This window comes from Halichoeres trimaculatus, unplaced genomic scaffold, assembly GCF_033239565.1.
Source record: "Halichoeres trimaculatus isolate MK-OKI-2021-1 unplaced genomic scaffold, fHalTri1.1 fHalTri1_scaffold_22, whole genome shotgun sequence".
Lineage (NCBI taxonomy): Eukaryota > Metazoa > Chordata > Actinopteri > Labriformes > Labridae > Halichoeres > Halichoeres trimaculatus.
Window position 1 is genome coordinate 25,257,524 of NW_027437200.1, and position 15,000 is coordinate 25,272,523.

Sequence of the window (15,000 nt, forward strand, 5' to 3'; positions counted from 1 at the left end):
CTCCAGGTTCTCGTTCTCGATGGCGATGAGGAGCGCGCTGCGGCCCAGGGGGTCCAGACAGTTCACGTCCATGTTGTAGTAGACCTCGGCCTCCCGCAGGGCGTGTTTGACCCCCGCATAGTCACCTGGGGACAGGGGGACAGGCTGGGATCCTCTATCTGACAGACCGGTTTCTGAAGAACCCCGAGAATCAGACCTCGAGGATCAGACCCTGAGGATTAGACCTCGAGGATCAGACCCCGAAGATCAGACCCCGAGGATCAGATCCCGAGGATCAGATCCCGAAGATCAGACCCCGAAGATCAGATCCTGAGGATCAGACCCTGAGGATCAGATCCTGAGGATCAGACCCTGAGGATCAGACCTCGAGGATCAGACCTCGAGGCTCAGACCCCGTGGATCAGATCCTGAGGATCAGACCCTGAGGATCAGACCTCGAGGATCAGACCTCGAGGCTCAGACCCCGTGGATCAGATCCCAAGGATCAGAGACCCATCAGGACACCTTACTGTGGACCTGGTTTTTGATAAAGACTCAGGTTTTTCCAGACTCTCCATGATGAGCCTGGAGAAGTTAGTGCTCCCCTCACCAACCAGAGTCCAGACTAAAACTGACCCGGGTCAAGCAGAGGATTCAGACAGAAAGTGAAGCTCAGTGTGAATAAAGTCCACGTTTCTCAGTTTGCCTGAAGAGATGAAGTTTAACTTTTACAGAGTTTGAAAGAACTGGAGTCAGAAGTTTCAGATTAGAGCTCACATCAAAAGCTCCAAACTCAGATTTTTCCCCCAGATTTTCAAAATAAAAGTCTGAACTGTTTTTTTCCTGGACTGACCCCTGAGTCCCTGAGTCCCTGAGTCCTTGAGTCCCTGAGTCCCTGACCCCTGAGTCCCTGAGTCCCTGAGTCCCTGAGTCCCTGACCCCTGAGTCCCTGAGTCCCTGAGTCCTGAGTCCTGAGCAGAGGGAGGGCGAGCAGCTGCTTCCTGCCCGGCGCCAGAAACACAGACTCAGCATCAGAGACCAGCACCGTCAGGTCGTTACAGACTGAGGCAGACACAGGTGGAGGGGCGTCTCAGAGGAGGTGTGCGTACCTTTCTCCACCGCCGTCAGGTAGGCCCGCTCCTCCGCCGACAGCTCCACCTCAGCGCGCACGATCTGCAGCGGGATACGGTCGCGGTACGGCGAGTACGTGGCCTGGAGAACACAGAGACGTCAGCTCACGGTGCAGCAAGAGAGCTCTGAATCCATGTGTGTGTGTGTGTGTGTGTGTATGTGTGTGTGTGTGTGTGTGTGTGTGTGTGTGTTTGTGTGTTTGTGTGTGTGTGTGTGTGTGTGTGTGTGTGTGTGTGTGTGTGCTTGACTCACCTTCTTGTAGTACAACTGTGTCATGGGATTCATCTTTCCCGTCTGGAAGAAACAGAAAGAAAGAAAAGGAGAGTTAGCGCAGGAAAACAGAGTGTGTGTTTGTTTGTGTGTGTGTGTGTGTTTGTGTGTGTGTGTGTGTGTGTGTGTGTGTGTGTGTGTTTGTGTGTTTGTGTGTGTGTGTGTGTGTGTGTGTGTGTGTGTGTGTGTGTGTGTGTGTGTGTGTGTGTGTGTGTGTGTGTGACAGAGAGTCAGAGCTTCAGATTAGTGTCTCTGCGTACGTCCAGCACAATAGGAGCCCAGAGAGCAGAACAGCCTGGTGCTGCTCCTCCTGCCGTCTCAGACACTCTGCTGCTGTTAAAGCCTGTAATCCTGCTGTAGCGCAGCCTCAGGCCCAGGCCATCCTGCTGCACCACCAGCCCCACAGCCTTCCTGCTGCACACACACACACACACACACACACACACACACACACACACACACACACACACACACACACACACACACAAACACACACACGATGCTCTTTGTTTCCCTCTCTGCTCCCACACACTGGGAGCTCAACGCTCAGCAGAGGGAGCCGTCACCACCAATCCACAGCGCAGGAGAAACCGTCTGCAGCAGGTCTGCAGAGCAGCTGCAGCACATCTGCAACACAACTGCAGCAGGTCTACAGCATGTATGTCTTCAGTCTGCAACATGTCTGCAGTGCATCTGTAGCAGGCCTGCAACACGCCTGCAACATGCCCACAGCCCAACTTCAGGATGCCTGCAGCAGGTCTACAGCTCAGCTGCAGCAGATCTAAAGCACGTCTGCTGCGAGTCCACAGCAGGTCTACAGCAGGTCTACAGCAGGTCTACAGCAGGTCTACAGCACGCCTGCAACAGGTAAAACCCACAGTCAGCAGACACTATGGAAACCCCTCTCATCCACCTCAGGAGCGCCCCCACAGGTCATTCCTCCAAACTGCAGTAAGACTTTATAACACACCATAACAAACCAACGCTCACTTCGTCCCATCCAGGGTTTCAAACCTGCAGCCTTTCCCACGTCCTCTCAGCACACTCAGGGTTCAGAGCTGAGTCTGTCCTGATTTTTCTTCTGCTGAGAAAAGTTTGATCTGACCCATCTGATCTGGTCAGGCAGAGTCCGCTGAGCTCCAGGGATCAGGTCGTAGGGGCGACTGATCAGCAGCCGTGTGGTCTGGAAGAAGTTAAAACTTTAAAAAGTGAACGTGATGAAGGGATGGTCAGAAACTCAGGAGGTACAGCGCAGTGTGATCAAACAGACGCCATCTTTATTCCTGAACAACCCTCGTTACCTGAGACACCTGAAGGTTTGATCCTCTTTCACTGCAAACTCTCCAAACTGAGTCTCCTGGAGAAAACAGCCAGCTAGCTCCTTGTTAGCCACACTTAGCATCTAACAAAGGCTACGTTCCCATGTGAAGGCCAAACCCAGCCCTGATCTGCTCTGAACAAACTCAAGCTCCTGAGTTCAGCTCTCACTCTGTCCTCATTTTGGTGCCCCCTTGTGGTAAAAGTGGTCCCTTATAGCTTTATGCTAATTTGCCCAGTATGACATTAAATCTGTTTTTCTGCCTTGTTTCTAAACACACCCTCAGGTTTCATGCGCCATAAACATAGATGCTCTCAGGCGGTGACACGTTAACTTTTAACTTTTTACAGAAAATCCTTTGGTGAGCTTTAACCCTCAGTGTGTGTAGAACACACAAGACCAGTTTGGAGCTGATCTTAAAAAAAAAAAAAAAAATGGGACCAGTTAAAATGTTCTTTCCCTATAAATCTTCAAAACCTGACATTTGACTCCAAATTTGTGAACTTCCTGTTTGGAATTCACGATGGTGGTTGGGGACTTTTTCCAGAGTCTTAGGAAATTACTCCCAACAAGAAAAACCAGGCCTTTGGGTTAAAGTAGTGGGAGGAGCTCACCTAGGGGGCGCTCCTGAGCAGGTACGAACACTAAAGGACTGGAATCGTACGTTCTTCACCTAGGGGGCGCTCCTGAGCAGGTACGAACACTAAAGGACTGGAATCCTATGTTCTTCACCTAGGGGGCGCTCCTGAGCAGGTACGAACACTAAAGGACTGGAATCGTATGTTCTTAACCTAGGGGGCGCTCCTGAGCAGGTACGAGCAGAAAGGACTGGAATCATACGTTCTTCACCTAGGGGGCGCTCCTGAGCAGGTACGAGCAGAAAGGACTGGAATCATACGTTCTTCACCTAGGGGGCGCTCCTGAGCAGGTACGAACAATAAAGGACTGGAATCGTACGTTCTTCACCTAGGGGGAGCTCCTGAGCAGGTACGAACACTAAAGGACTGGAATCGTACGTTCTTCACCTAGGGGGCGCTCCTGAGCAGGTACGAACACTAAAGGACTGGAATCGTACGTTCTTCACCTAGGGGGCGCTCCTGAGCAGGTACAAGCAGAAAGGACTGGAATCATACGTTCTTCACCTAGGGGGCGCTCCTGAGCAGGTACGAACACTAAAGGACTGGAATCGTACGTTCTTCACCTAGGGGGCGCACCTGAGCAGGTACGAGCAGAAAGGACTGGAATCGTACGTTCTTAAACTAGGGGGCGCTCCTGAGCAGGTATGAGCAGAAAGGACTGGAATCGTACGTTCTTCACCTAGGGGGCGCTCCTGAGCAGGTACGGGCAGGAAAGGACTGGAATGGTACGAGTCGACCTTTGCTGAACCTGCAGTCAGCCCGGCCTCTGTCAGCCACTTCCTGTTTGACTCTGAGTCATGAAATCGAACGTGTGTTTTTGTTTTCAGAGAAACTGCTGTACTCAGCGTGCTCAGTCTGCAGCTGAAATAAATAAACGTCTGTCTCCGAGGCCGAGCCCCGGGTTTAGGGGTTCAATCTGGGGTCAGGATGAACAGTGGACGGTCCGGTTCCTCCTTTCCTCCTTTGTGACTTCACTTAACCTTTGATGATTCCAGGGAACGCTTCGCCGAGGCCGTCAGCTGATTTCCATCCCAACCTGCTCCACGTCTTCATTTTGTCACGCTCTCAGTGTGATGTTATCTACGTCTGCGCCGTGTAGCATGGCGAATGTTTGTAAATGCAGCGATTTCCTCGCTCCTGCTGTTGACGGCTCCATTATGTGGAGGAGGTGAAATTACGTGAGCCAGATTAATCCTGCAGTGGCGAGCCAGCCAGCAGCGTGCGGCTCGGGGAATGCAGATTGGTCGGAGATCTGCATAGTGAGGGGGAATTTATGCTGACGGCTTCACAACGCTCCGCTGACGGTGGTACAGCAATGCAGATAAACTCCCTCCTCAGCTCCTCCATCACCCCCCATTCCTCCCCCTTCCTCCCCCTTTCTTTCCTTTATTCCACAAGTTTTCTGCTCCACAGCAACCCTTTCTCTCCCTGCGCTCATTTCCTGTCCGTCTCTGCAGCTCGCTCCTTCATTTACCTCCACAAGCTCGAACACTGTGTCCTCCTCTACATCACCCCGTCTCCCCTCTTCTCCCCCTCCTGGATTTCAGCATGTGTCTGATCCTGTTTGTCTCTCCTCTTATCGTCCCTCTCCAGCCTGAGCCTCCTCACTCCTCCTCCTCCTCCATCGTTCACATTTCCTGCTCCAGTTTTCCTCTTTCTCACACTTTAAGAAAACAGAATCTCCTCCATCGCTCCCTCTGACGGAGATCTAAACCTGCCTGGTCTTTCCTTGTTCCTCCTCTCCTCTCCTCTCCTCTCCTCTCCTCTCCTCTCCTCTCCCCTCCTGCTCTCCTGAGGCGTTGTGCGGCCTGAGGATGGAGGTGTCGGCTGGTGGAGCCTCCTGCTGCTCGGCGTGTGTGACGGCACGCTCATGACGTGTTTCATGCAGAAGGAACTGAACGTATCACGTGGTGATAAAAGTGCGCCAACACTCGCAGGTTCTCTGGAGTGACGCGGCGAGGCGGCGAGCCAGCGGGCGCTTGCCAGGAGTGTGTCACGCCAACATGTTCCAACAACAATGGCGTGACAGGCGACAGGATGGAGGCTACAGAAACGGGCTCAGGTGTCCCAGGGGGGCGGAGCTGAGAGGCTGAGTAAAGGTTGGGTTATTAGACTAAGGCGTTAAACAGTGAGGCGGTGAGGCCTCCCGGCATTCCCGGCGTTCCCGGCGTTCCCAGTGTTCCCGGCGTTCACGGCGTTCACGGCGTTCCCGGCGTTCCCAGTGTTCCCGGCGTTCCCGGCTCAGAGGCTCAGGGTGCGTTCAGGAGATTGTAAACATTGCTTCGGACAGATCCTCCTCTCTGCACAGAGGGTCGACACGTGCTCAGAGGGAAGAGGAACTTCCTCTGTTCAACCAGAGAGACAGTTTGATGAATGACGGTTTTGTTTCTGTCCGTCATCCTGCACCTCCTCCTCCTCCATCCTTACTCCATCATCTCTGTTTTTATCTCCTCCTAAATCTCCACCGTCGGCCTCTTCATCTTCCTCTGATCCTGGCTCCTGCTCCAGCTTTGATCTCTCTGCCTTTCGATCTGCTCCTCTTCCTCTCCTCTGCTCCCTCCCCTCATTCATCCTGTAATATTCCTCCATTACTCCTTACATTTATCTCCTCCTCTCCGACTCCCCTCAGCTGGTTTCCTCCACCTGTCTGCCTCCACGGTTCCTGTACTTCATCAAACTCCCACTCTTCCCGGCAGAGTCTAATCTCTCTCAGCGTTTTGCTGAATCCATTTTCTCCTGGTTCAGAAACTGCTCCTCTGCGTGTCTCTCCTCCCATCAGTAACGATCATTCTGTTCATCTCCGCGTTTCCTGACTCTGGATCTGCATTCCTCTCACACTTTCACCCGTCTCTTCCCTCCAGTCCCGCAGGACCTCCTGTCTTCCTCCTCCTCCTCCTCCTCCTCCTCCCTCCATCCTGCCCTTTCCCTCCTGTCTATGAAGAAGCGTGTTTGCATAAAGGAGAGGAGGAAGGCAAACACTCCTCAGGCCAGACAAACAATGACGCATTCTTCAGACCAGGGCTTAAATCTGGATGCTGGATAATCTGAGGAGCTGTTTTCAACCTGGGGAACAGATTTAAATCTGGGACTGATGTGGTCCCTTTGACCAGTCCTCACATGGTCTCTGCATGCTCTGAGACAGGAGGCCAAATCCAGCACGGACGGTAATCCCTGATTACACCACATCCCCAAACAATCAAAGCACAAACACCTGAGAAGATACAAAAGATGAACTATGGGTCTAACCCTGGGTCATAGGTTTGGGTCTAACCCTGGGTCATAGGTTTGGGTCTAACCCTGGGTCGTAGGTTGGGGTCTAAACCTGGGTCATAGGTTTGGGTCTAACCCTGGGTCGTAGTTTTGGGTCTAACCCTGGGTCATAGGTTTGGGTCTAAACCTGGGTCATAGGTTTGGGTCTTAACCTGGGTCGTAGTTTTGGGTCTAAACCTGGGTCGTAGGTTTGGGTCTAAACCTGGGTCATAGGTTTGGGTCTAACCTGGGTGGTAGTTTTGGGTCTAAACCTGGGTGGTAGTTTTGGGTCTAATCCTGGGTGGTAGTTTTGGGTCTAACCTGGGTGGTAGTTTTGGGTCTAAACCTGGGTGGTAGTTTTGGGTCTAAACCTGGGTGGTAGTTTTGGGTCTAAACCTGGGTGGTAGTTTTGGGTCTAAACCTGGGTGGTAGTTTTGGGTCTAACCTGGGTGGTAGTTTTGGGTCTAAACCTGGGTGGTAGTTTTGGGTCTAAACCTGGGTGGTAGTTTTGGGTCTAACCTGGGTCATAGGTTTGGGTCTAAACCTGGGTCGTAGGTTTGGGTCTAAACCTGGGTCGTAGTTATTGGTCTAGACCTGGTTCATAGGTTTGGGTCTAAACCTGGGTCATAGGTTTGGGTCTAGACCTGGTTCATAGGTTTGGGTCTAAACCTGGGTCGTAGTTATGGGTCTAAACCTGGGTCATAAGTTTGGGTCTAGACCTGGGTGGTAGGTTTGGGTCTAAACCTGGGTCGTAGTTTTGGGTCTAAACCTGGGTGGTAGTTTTGGGTTTAGACCTGGGTCGTAGGTTTGGGTCTAAACCTGGGTCGTAGGTTTGGGTCTAAACCTGGGTCATAGGTTTGGGTCTAAACCTGGGTCGTAGGTTTGGGCAGGGAGGTCAAACCCTCTCAGGGATCCATTACATTTTATTGAACTCATCCCCTGGAGCGTTTCTTTCCTGGCTCTGAGTCGTAATGCCGTGTCTATGAACCTTTGTCGTTATCACTTCACAGTCGTGTAAATTACTGTGATTTGTCTCACGTTTACATTTGTCCCTCTCTAAAAGCACCTGGAGACTTCTTTCAGCTGCTCCAGGAAACAGACGCTGCTCTTCACTGGACGTTACCAACCATCACGCTGACACCAACAGGTCCAGACAAACTGAGCTGCTGTGCTGTTGTATTCCTGTTGGATCTGTTCATATCTAAAGTGTTTAAGAGAAAACTTGATGAAAACTCAGAGTTAAGAAAAAGGAAAAAGGGTTTTTCCTGAACCTTCTGTGTTTCTAACTTTCTGTTTGGAAAAGGAGATGTAGGAAGTGACAGAGCCAGTGATGCAGGTGGTATAAAGAGGAATGGATGAACAGGACATGAATGAACATGGCACGGTGCAAAGACTTTATCCTGGGAGCTGAGGGCTGGAGCTGTGTCAGTTACAGCAACACCTAAAATACTGTCAAAGTCTTTCCAGATCCAAGCCTGAAAAGAAACTAACCAACATCAACAGCTCCTGAGCCAAAGATAGAAACTGTGACAGGTCCCGACCGAGGCCTGGGAGTCGCATGCTGCAGCTGTGTGAAACGTCAAACGTCTGAAATCTCCTGCTCTGAAAGACACAGGAGTGTGAATCAAGGAAGCGCTACCTGGTGGTTTTGGCCATGATAAAACAAAACGAGTCCTGTCCCTGCAGAAGAAGTCCCTGGAGGACTGATTCAGGTTCAGAGAAGACCAACGGCAGCAGACAGAGGTGGCTGCGTGGGGAGCGATGAATGTTAATGAGCTCTTCACGCTGTGCGCGGAGCAGATAACCCAGCAAGAAGAAAGCTGCTCCGCTGCGGTGCATTCAGGGGCGTTTGTGCTGCAGCTTCAGAGGAAAATCAGCAGAGGAGGTCGAGATGCAGGGCAGAGGGGATCTTAATTGGGATCTCAATTAGTCCCCAAACAGGTTCAACCCTGAAACACACCTGACCCCAGAGGCCCGGCTGGGCTGCCCCGCGCAGCTGCAGCTTTGATGCAGCTTTGATGCAGCTTTGACGCAGGATGGAGGAGGGCTGAGAGCAGGTTTTTCTCTGGCTGATGGGGTCAGAGGTGCCGGCTTCGCAGCAGGAGAGAGACGAAGAGGGATCAGGCGTGCACAGAGAAACCAGATCTTTCCTGCTCTGCTGCTCCGGTGCTGAACACGTGGAGCTGATCCCGCAGCGTCTGTTTGAGCAAGAGAGGCTCGGGAGGATGGGATGACCGAACACTAACCATCGCTGAGTCATCCAGCGTGAACCAGGGGTTAACAGTTCCCTGTATGTGTGCAGACGAAGCAAAAGCTTAAGGAAATGGTCCCGCTAAGAGCTCAGGTGAAGCTGGTCCAGGAGGCTGACCTGCTCCAGGAGGACGACCTGCTCCAGGAGGACGACCTGCTCCAGGAGGACGACCTGCTCCAGGAGGACGACCTAAGTCTGACCTGCTCCAGGAGGACAACCTGATCCAGGAGGACGACCTGCTCCAGGAGGACGACCTAAGTCTGACCTGCTCCAGGAGGACGACCTGCTCCAGGAGGACGACCTGCTCCAGGAGGACGACCTAAGTCTGACCTGCTCCAGGAGGACGACCTGCTCCAGGAGGACGACCTGCTCCAGGAGGACGACCTAAGTCTGACCTGCTCCAGGAGGACGACCTGCTGCAGGAGGACGACCTAAGTCTGACCTGCTCCAGGAGGACGACCTGCTCCAGGAGGACGACCTGCTCCAGGAGGCAGACCTGATCCAGGTGGACGACCTAAGGACGACCTGCTACAGGAGGACGACCTAAGGACGACCTGCTCCAGGAGGACTACTGCTCCAGGAGGATGACCTGATCCAGGAGGACGACCTGCTCCAGGAGGCTGCCCTGCTCCAGGTGGACGACCTGCTCCAGGAGGACGACCTTAGGCCGACCTGCTCCAGGAGGACGACCTGCTCCAGGAGGTTGACCTGCGCCAGGAGGACGACCTGCTCCAGGAGGACGACCTGCTCCAGGAGGATGACCTGCCCCAGGAGGACGACCTGCTCCAGGAGGTTGACCTGCTCCAGGAGGTCGACCTGCTCCAGGAGGTCGACCTGCTCCAGGAGGTCGACCTGCTCCAGGAGGACGACCTGCTCCAGGGTCTCCCTTCAGGTCTCTGGTCCGGCTCAGAGCCCAGGTGAAGCCACCCTGGGGATTTTCAGGGATTTTGGTTTTGGGACTGAAGTGTATTCTGTTTTAGAAGTGAGGCAGTTGTTGAGATTTAAGTCCTTCAAACCAGCTCCCAGGATTTCACCTGAACCTGAAGTTACAGGCCCAACACCCAGAACCAGAACCAGCTCAGTGGTAGCCCGTCTAACCTGATCTGGTTTAACCTCACAGTAACACTGAACAGGCCGGTCTTCTTCCCGTGGCGGCCTGGCAGGGGGCCGGCGGAGCGGGGACAAAGTGAGACGGCAGAGAAGGTTCTGGCAAACGGCGCTCTGCTGGCAGACGACGCAGGGTTTGTTGTGTAATGCTCTAAATTTAGATCCAAAAGGCATTCAGCTTTTGGGGAGACGGCACCGCCAGCTGAACTGAAAATATCTCACCCAGAGCTACCTCAGATCCTGGGGGAGCGTCTAATCCCCCCTTTCTTCCTCTCCGTCCATCCATCCTTCCCTCCCTCCTTCCCTCCTTCTCTCCTTCCTTCCTTCCTCTCATCTGCCTTTGCTTTCATTTCACCGTGACTGATTTCTCCGCTCCGTTCATCCTTTTCAATCCTAATCCCACTTCTCCTTCTCCCTCTCCTTCTCCCTCTCCTTCTCCCTCTCCTTCTCCTTCTCCTTCTCCTTCTCCTCCTCCTTCTCCTTCTCCTCCTCCTCCTCCTCCTCCTTCTCCTTCTCCTTCTCCTTCTCCTTCTTTTCGGACCTCAGGACGGCTGCTGGTTCTGAGGTGAAGCGTCTGTTTCCCTCTGCACTGATCTCGGTGATGAGGACTCCAGGCGCACAGGGTCTCTGAAGGACTCTTTAGACCCGGTCCACTCCATCAGTCCTCCTGCCCGTCCCCCCGTCCCTCCTCCCTCCCTTGCTCCTGTAAATCCTCCCGTCCAGGCGACTCCTCCCTCCTTTCATCCGTCCTGCCATCTGCTACCTGTCCTCCTCACCTTTTCTCCTTCCTCACATCTCTGTCTCCTTCCATCCTCCATGAATCCCTCCTTTCTCCTCCTCTCTTTCATCCTTTTCTCTGTCATGTGTTATGATTTATCCCCAAATCCTGCTTATCCCCCCTCTCCTTCCTCCTCCTCCTCCTCCTACTCCCTGAATCATCTCTCCTATTCATCCTGTCCTCCTTTACCCCGTGTTTGATTTAATTAGCATTCCTCTTCCTCGTCCTCTACCTCCTCTGTCTGCTCCTTCCACTCCTCGTCTTTGAGCGGCAGCAGCTCTTAAACTGAGCGACGTCTGTTTTTTAATAAACGCCTCAGACGAGCAGGAACAATAAAACATTTCCCCCGACACACGGAGGAGGAAGGCTTGTCTTCCTCACGCCGCGTCTCTGCGCTCTGGTTTGGAGTCTGATGCACTTGAAGGAACTTTGTCTCGAGCGAGTTCGCTTTAATTAGAGCGCCACTCGTCTCTAACGCCGCCTCTCCTGATGTGACATGCTCCTCTCAGCTTGGCTGGAAAAACGGGACTAAAAGAGGATCTTGGCAGTTGATTTTTCTCAGCTGGCAAGAGAGAGAAAAAGTGAACGTTGGATGATGAGAGAGGAGCTGGAGATGAGTCGCCTTCAAAGCCGGCTAGATTCAAAACATGACAAAAACCTGGACCGAGATGTGGCTTTTAAAACTCAAGGCAAAGGGAAGATTTTTCTGCTGAAAGCTTCAAAAACGAGGACACTGAAGACACTCAGAGGAAAAGTGGTGTGTGTAAACACAGGCCGCTGATAATAATAAACCCTGGCGTCTCAGTGACTGAAGAGACTGAGAAATGGCTGAAACAAAGAGCTAAAAGCTTGTTTTTAATCTACCAGATTCAGATTGTTGTTCTACACATCTCACACCGACAAAGAAACAAGAGACAGAGCATTTCTCCTGCTCTTCAGGGCCATTTTTGGAGAAAGGAAAAACAGTTAAAACACTCATGACAGAATAAAATCCACTGTTAACAGCTGACTTCCTGTTTGGGTTTCAGTGTGATGGTATGAGGCTTTTTTGTTGCTCTGCGTTTGATTCATATTCCTGCCACTTTCCGTCCTCCAGGATTTCCTCTTTAAACCTTTTCTGCCTCATGCTCAAACTAATCAGCTTGATTGAATTCAAAGGTCAAAGAAAAACTTTAAATCTTGACCCATTTTTCCATCCTGATATCATCTCAGGTAAATAAATCTCCTCCTCACCTTGGAGAGGACTCGTCCTTCAGCAGAACACTCCACTCTGAAACGGACCAGGACCAGCCCCGACTGGGATAAATGAGCCCCATAAAGAGGAGCATTAATCATCAGGAGGTTCGACCCCGCTCAAGGTGCTCTGTCCTGGATTTAAACCAGAACGGAAACTCTGAGAGGGGTCTGGTCTTAGTTTGGTGTTCAGTACTCCAGGACTGTCCGTTCACAACAGCAACCAACAACTGAACACAATCAACAACTGAACACATCCAACAACTGAACACATCCAACAACTGAACACATCCAACAACTGAACACATCCAACAACTGAACACATCCAACAACCAACACATCCAACAACTGAACACATCCAACAACTGAACTCATCCAACAACTGAACACATCCAACAACTGAACACATCCAACAACTGAACACATCCAACAACTGAACACATCCAACAACCAACACCTCCAACAACTGAAAACATCCAACAACCAAACACATCCAACAACTGAACACATCAACAACCAACACATCCAACCACCAACACATCCAACAACCAACACATCCAACGACCAACACATCCAACAACTGAGCTCATTCAACAACTGAACACCGGGGTCAGCAGGACGTTGGTGCAGATAATGTCTTACTTCATGTGTTAAAGCATCAGTTTAAACCCTTCCTTGCTGCTCAGGCCCTCAGAGGGTTTTAACACCAGGTTCCCTCACTGCAGCAGGTTGACAAACACACACTGCGTCTCACAGAGTGAGACTGCATTTGTGTTTTAATCAATATTTAACCCAGTAACTGATCAGCGAGCGTCTTACTGTCTCTGTGTGGGGCTGTTGTTCAGATGTTCAGAGATAATGGCGTAAATAAAGGCAGAGGGCCTTTACAGAAAACAGATTGAGCTAATTACCCTCCTCCTCCATAATTAATGCATCTCTGAACAGGAAAGCTCCATGACCACCAAAATATGGGTCGATATGAAGCGTCTGGTTGAACGTTAGCTGCCTGTCACAAACACACACTGAGAGTTAGCTGATACGACAACAGCTGTTAGCATTCATCACTGAAACTTTTAGCTTAAATGAAGAAATTAAAACACTACAAATGTGTAGAATGCTACTAGCAACCGATACAATAGCAGGGGACAGGGGGGTACAGGAGGTACACAGGCGAGCTAATCCCTGCCCAATGTTAAAACTATGAACTGATCTACACAGCTGCTCAGTCTGTTCTCACTGGTTTCTGCTCATTTTCCAAAGACGTCCTGAGTTCAGCCTGAGCAGCTGCGAACGGTGCACCCCATGGAAGAGTCAACAGACCAGCAGCTGACTGGACCACCAGCACCAACCCTCAGCTACACGTTTCCCCCAGTCCCACTGCCACAGGCCACTGGTTCAACTGGTACAGCCGGGACCAGACGGTCAGAGAGTCAGCCTCTGTGATCACATTAATCAGTGATCACATCAATCAGTGATAACATTAATCAGTGATCACATCAATCAGTGATCACATCAATCAGTGATAACATTAATCAGTGATCACATCAATCAGTGATCACATCAAACAGTGATAACATTAATCAGTGCTAACATCAATCAGTGATCACATCAATCAGTGATAACATTAATCGGTGATCACATCAATCAGTGGTAACATTAATCAGTGATCACAGGAATCAGTGATCACATCAATCAGTGATCACAATAATCAGTGATCACATTAGTCAGTGATAACATTAATCAGTGATCACAATAATCAGTGATAACATTAATCAGTGATCACATCAATCAGTGATCACATCAATTAGTGATCACATTAATCAGTGATAACAATAATCAGTGATCACATTGATCAGTGATAACATTAATCAGTGATAACATTAATCATTGATCACATCAATCAGTGATCACATTAATCAGTGATCACAGGAATCAGTGATAACATTGATCAGTGAAAACATTAATCAGTGATCACATAAATAAGTGATAACATTAATCAGTGATCACATTAATCAGTGATCACATTGATCAGTGATCACATCAATCAGTGATAACATTAATCAGTGATAACATTAATCAGTGATCACATCAATCAGTGATCACATTGATCAGTGATCACAATAATCAGTGATCACATTAATCAGTGATTACAATAATCAGTGATAACATTAATCAGTGATCACATCAATCAGTGATCACATCAATTAGTGATCACATAAATCAGTGATAACATTAATCAGTGATCACATTGATCAGTGATAACATTAATCAGTGAAAACATTAATCAGTGATCACATCAATCAGTGATCACATTAATCAGTGATCACAGGAATCAGTGATCACATTGATCAGTGATCACATCAATCAGTGATAACATTAATCAGTGATAACATTAATCAGTGATCACATCAATCAGTGATCACATTAATCAGTGATCACAATAATCAGTGATCACATTTTCAGTGAACACATTGATCAGTGAACACATTGATCAGTAATCCCTGGACCCTGAAACCAAACCCTGCTCAGTCAGAGAGTTTAGGGAAAGTGTGATAAAGTAGAAAAAGAGTTTCGAGCCAGAGTGGGACTTTCCTTCACACCTCCTTTCCTCCTTTCCTCCTTTCCTCCTTTCCTTCTTTACTTCCTTCCTGCCTTCACTTCCTCCCTCCTGCCTTTAATTTACTCATCCATAATTATACCACGAGCAATAATTGAATCTGCTGCACTACATCAGTCTTCTTAATTGGCCTGGTAGCAACATTTCTGTGTGTGTGTGTGTGTGAGTGTGTGTGTGTGTGTGTGTGTGTGTGTGTGTGTGTGTGTGTGTGTGTGTGTGTGTGTGTGTGTGTGTGTGTGTGTGTGTGTGTGTGCGTGTGTGAGGGAGACATTCTCTAATCAATGAGTGACAGTGAGACCTGATCTGCATTGTTGAACCTGGCATCAAAAGAGTGAGATACACACACACACACACACACACACACACACACACACACACACACACACACACACACACACACACACACGTTGCAGCACAGAGGGAATTATC

General features: G+C 50.2%; 1 protein-coding gene across 2 annotated transcripts in view; it reads right to left on the bottom strand.

The window, feature by feature from the left end:
• Nucleotides 1–15,000, bottom strand: part of trpc5a (transient receptor potential cation channel, subfamily C, member 5a) — a 106,917-nt gene that overhangs the window by 53,231 nt on the left and 38,686 nt on the right. The window contains exons 1-4 of one of the 2 annotated variants that reach the window (XM_074699283.1): nt 11,955–12,085; nt 1,363–1,404; nt 1,089–1,191; nt 1–125 (exon numbers count right to left, since the gene is read on the bottom strand). The exon at nt 1–125 is cut by the window's left edge and continues 126 nt beyond it. In XM_074699283.1, coding sequence (XP_074555384.1) covers nt 1–125; nt 1,089–1,191; nt 1,363–1,404; nt 11,955–12,056 — 372 coding nt within the window. In that variant the 5' untranslated portion in view covers nt 12,057–12,085. Of the gene's footprint in view, nt 126–1,088; nt 1,192–1,362; nt 1,405–11,954; nt 12,086–15,000 lie in introns of those variants that run through there. The other variant, XM_074699284.1, reaches the window with a different exon arrangement.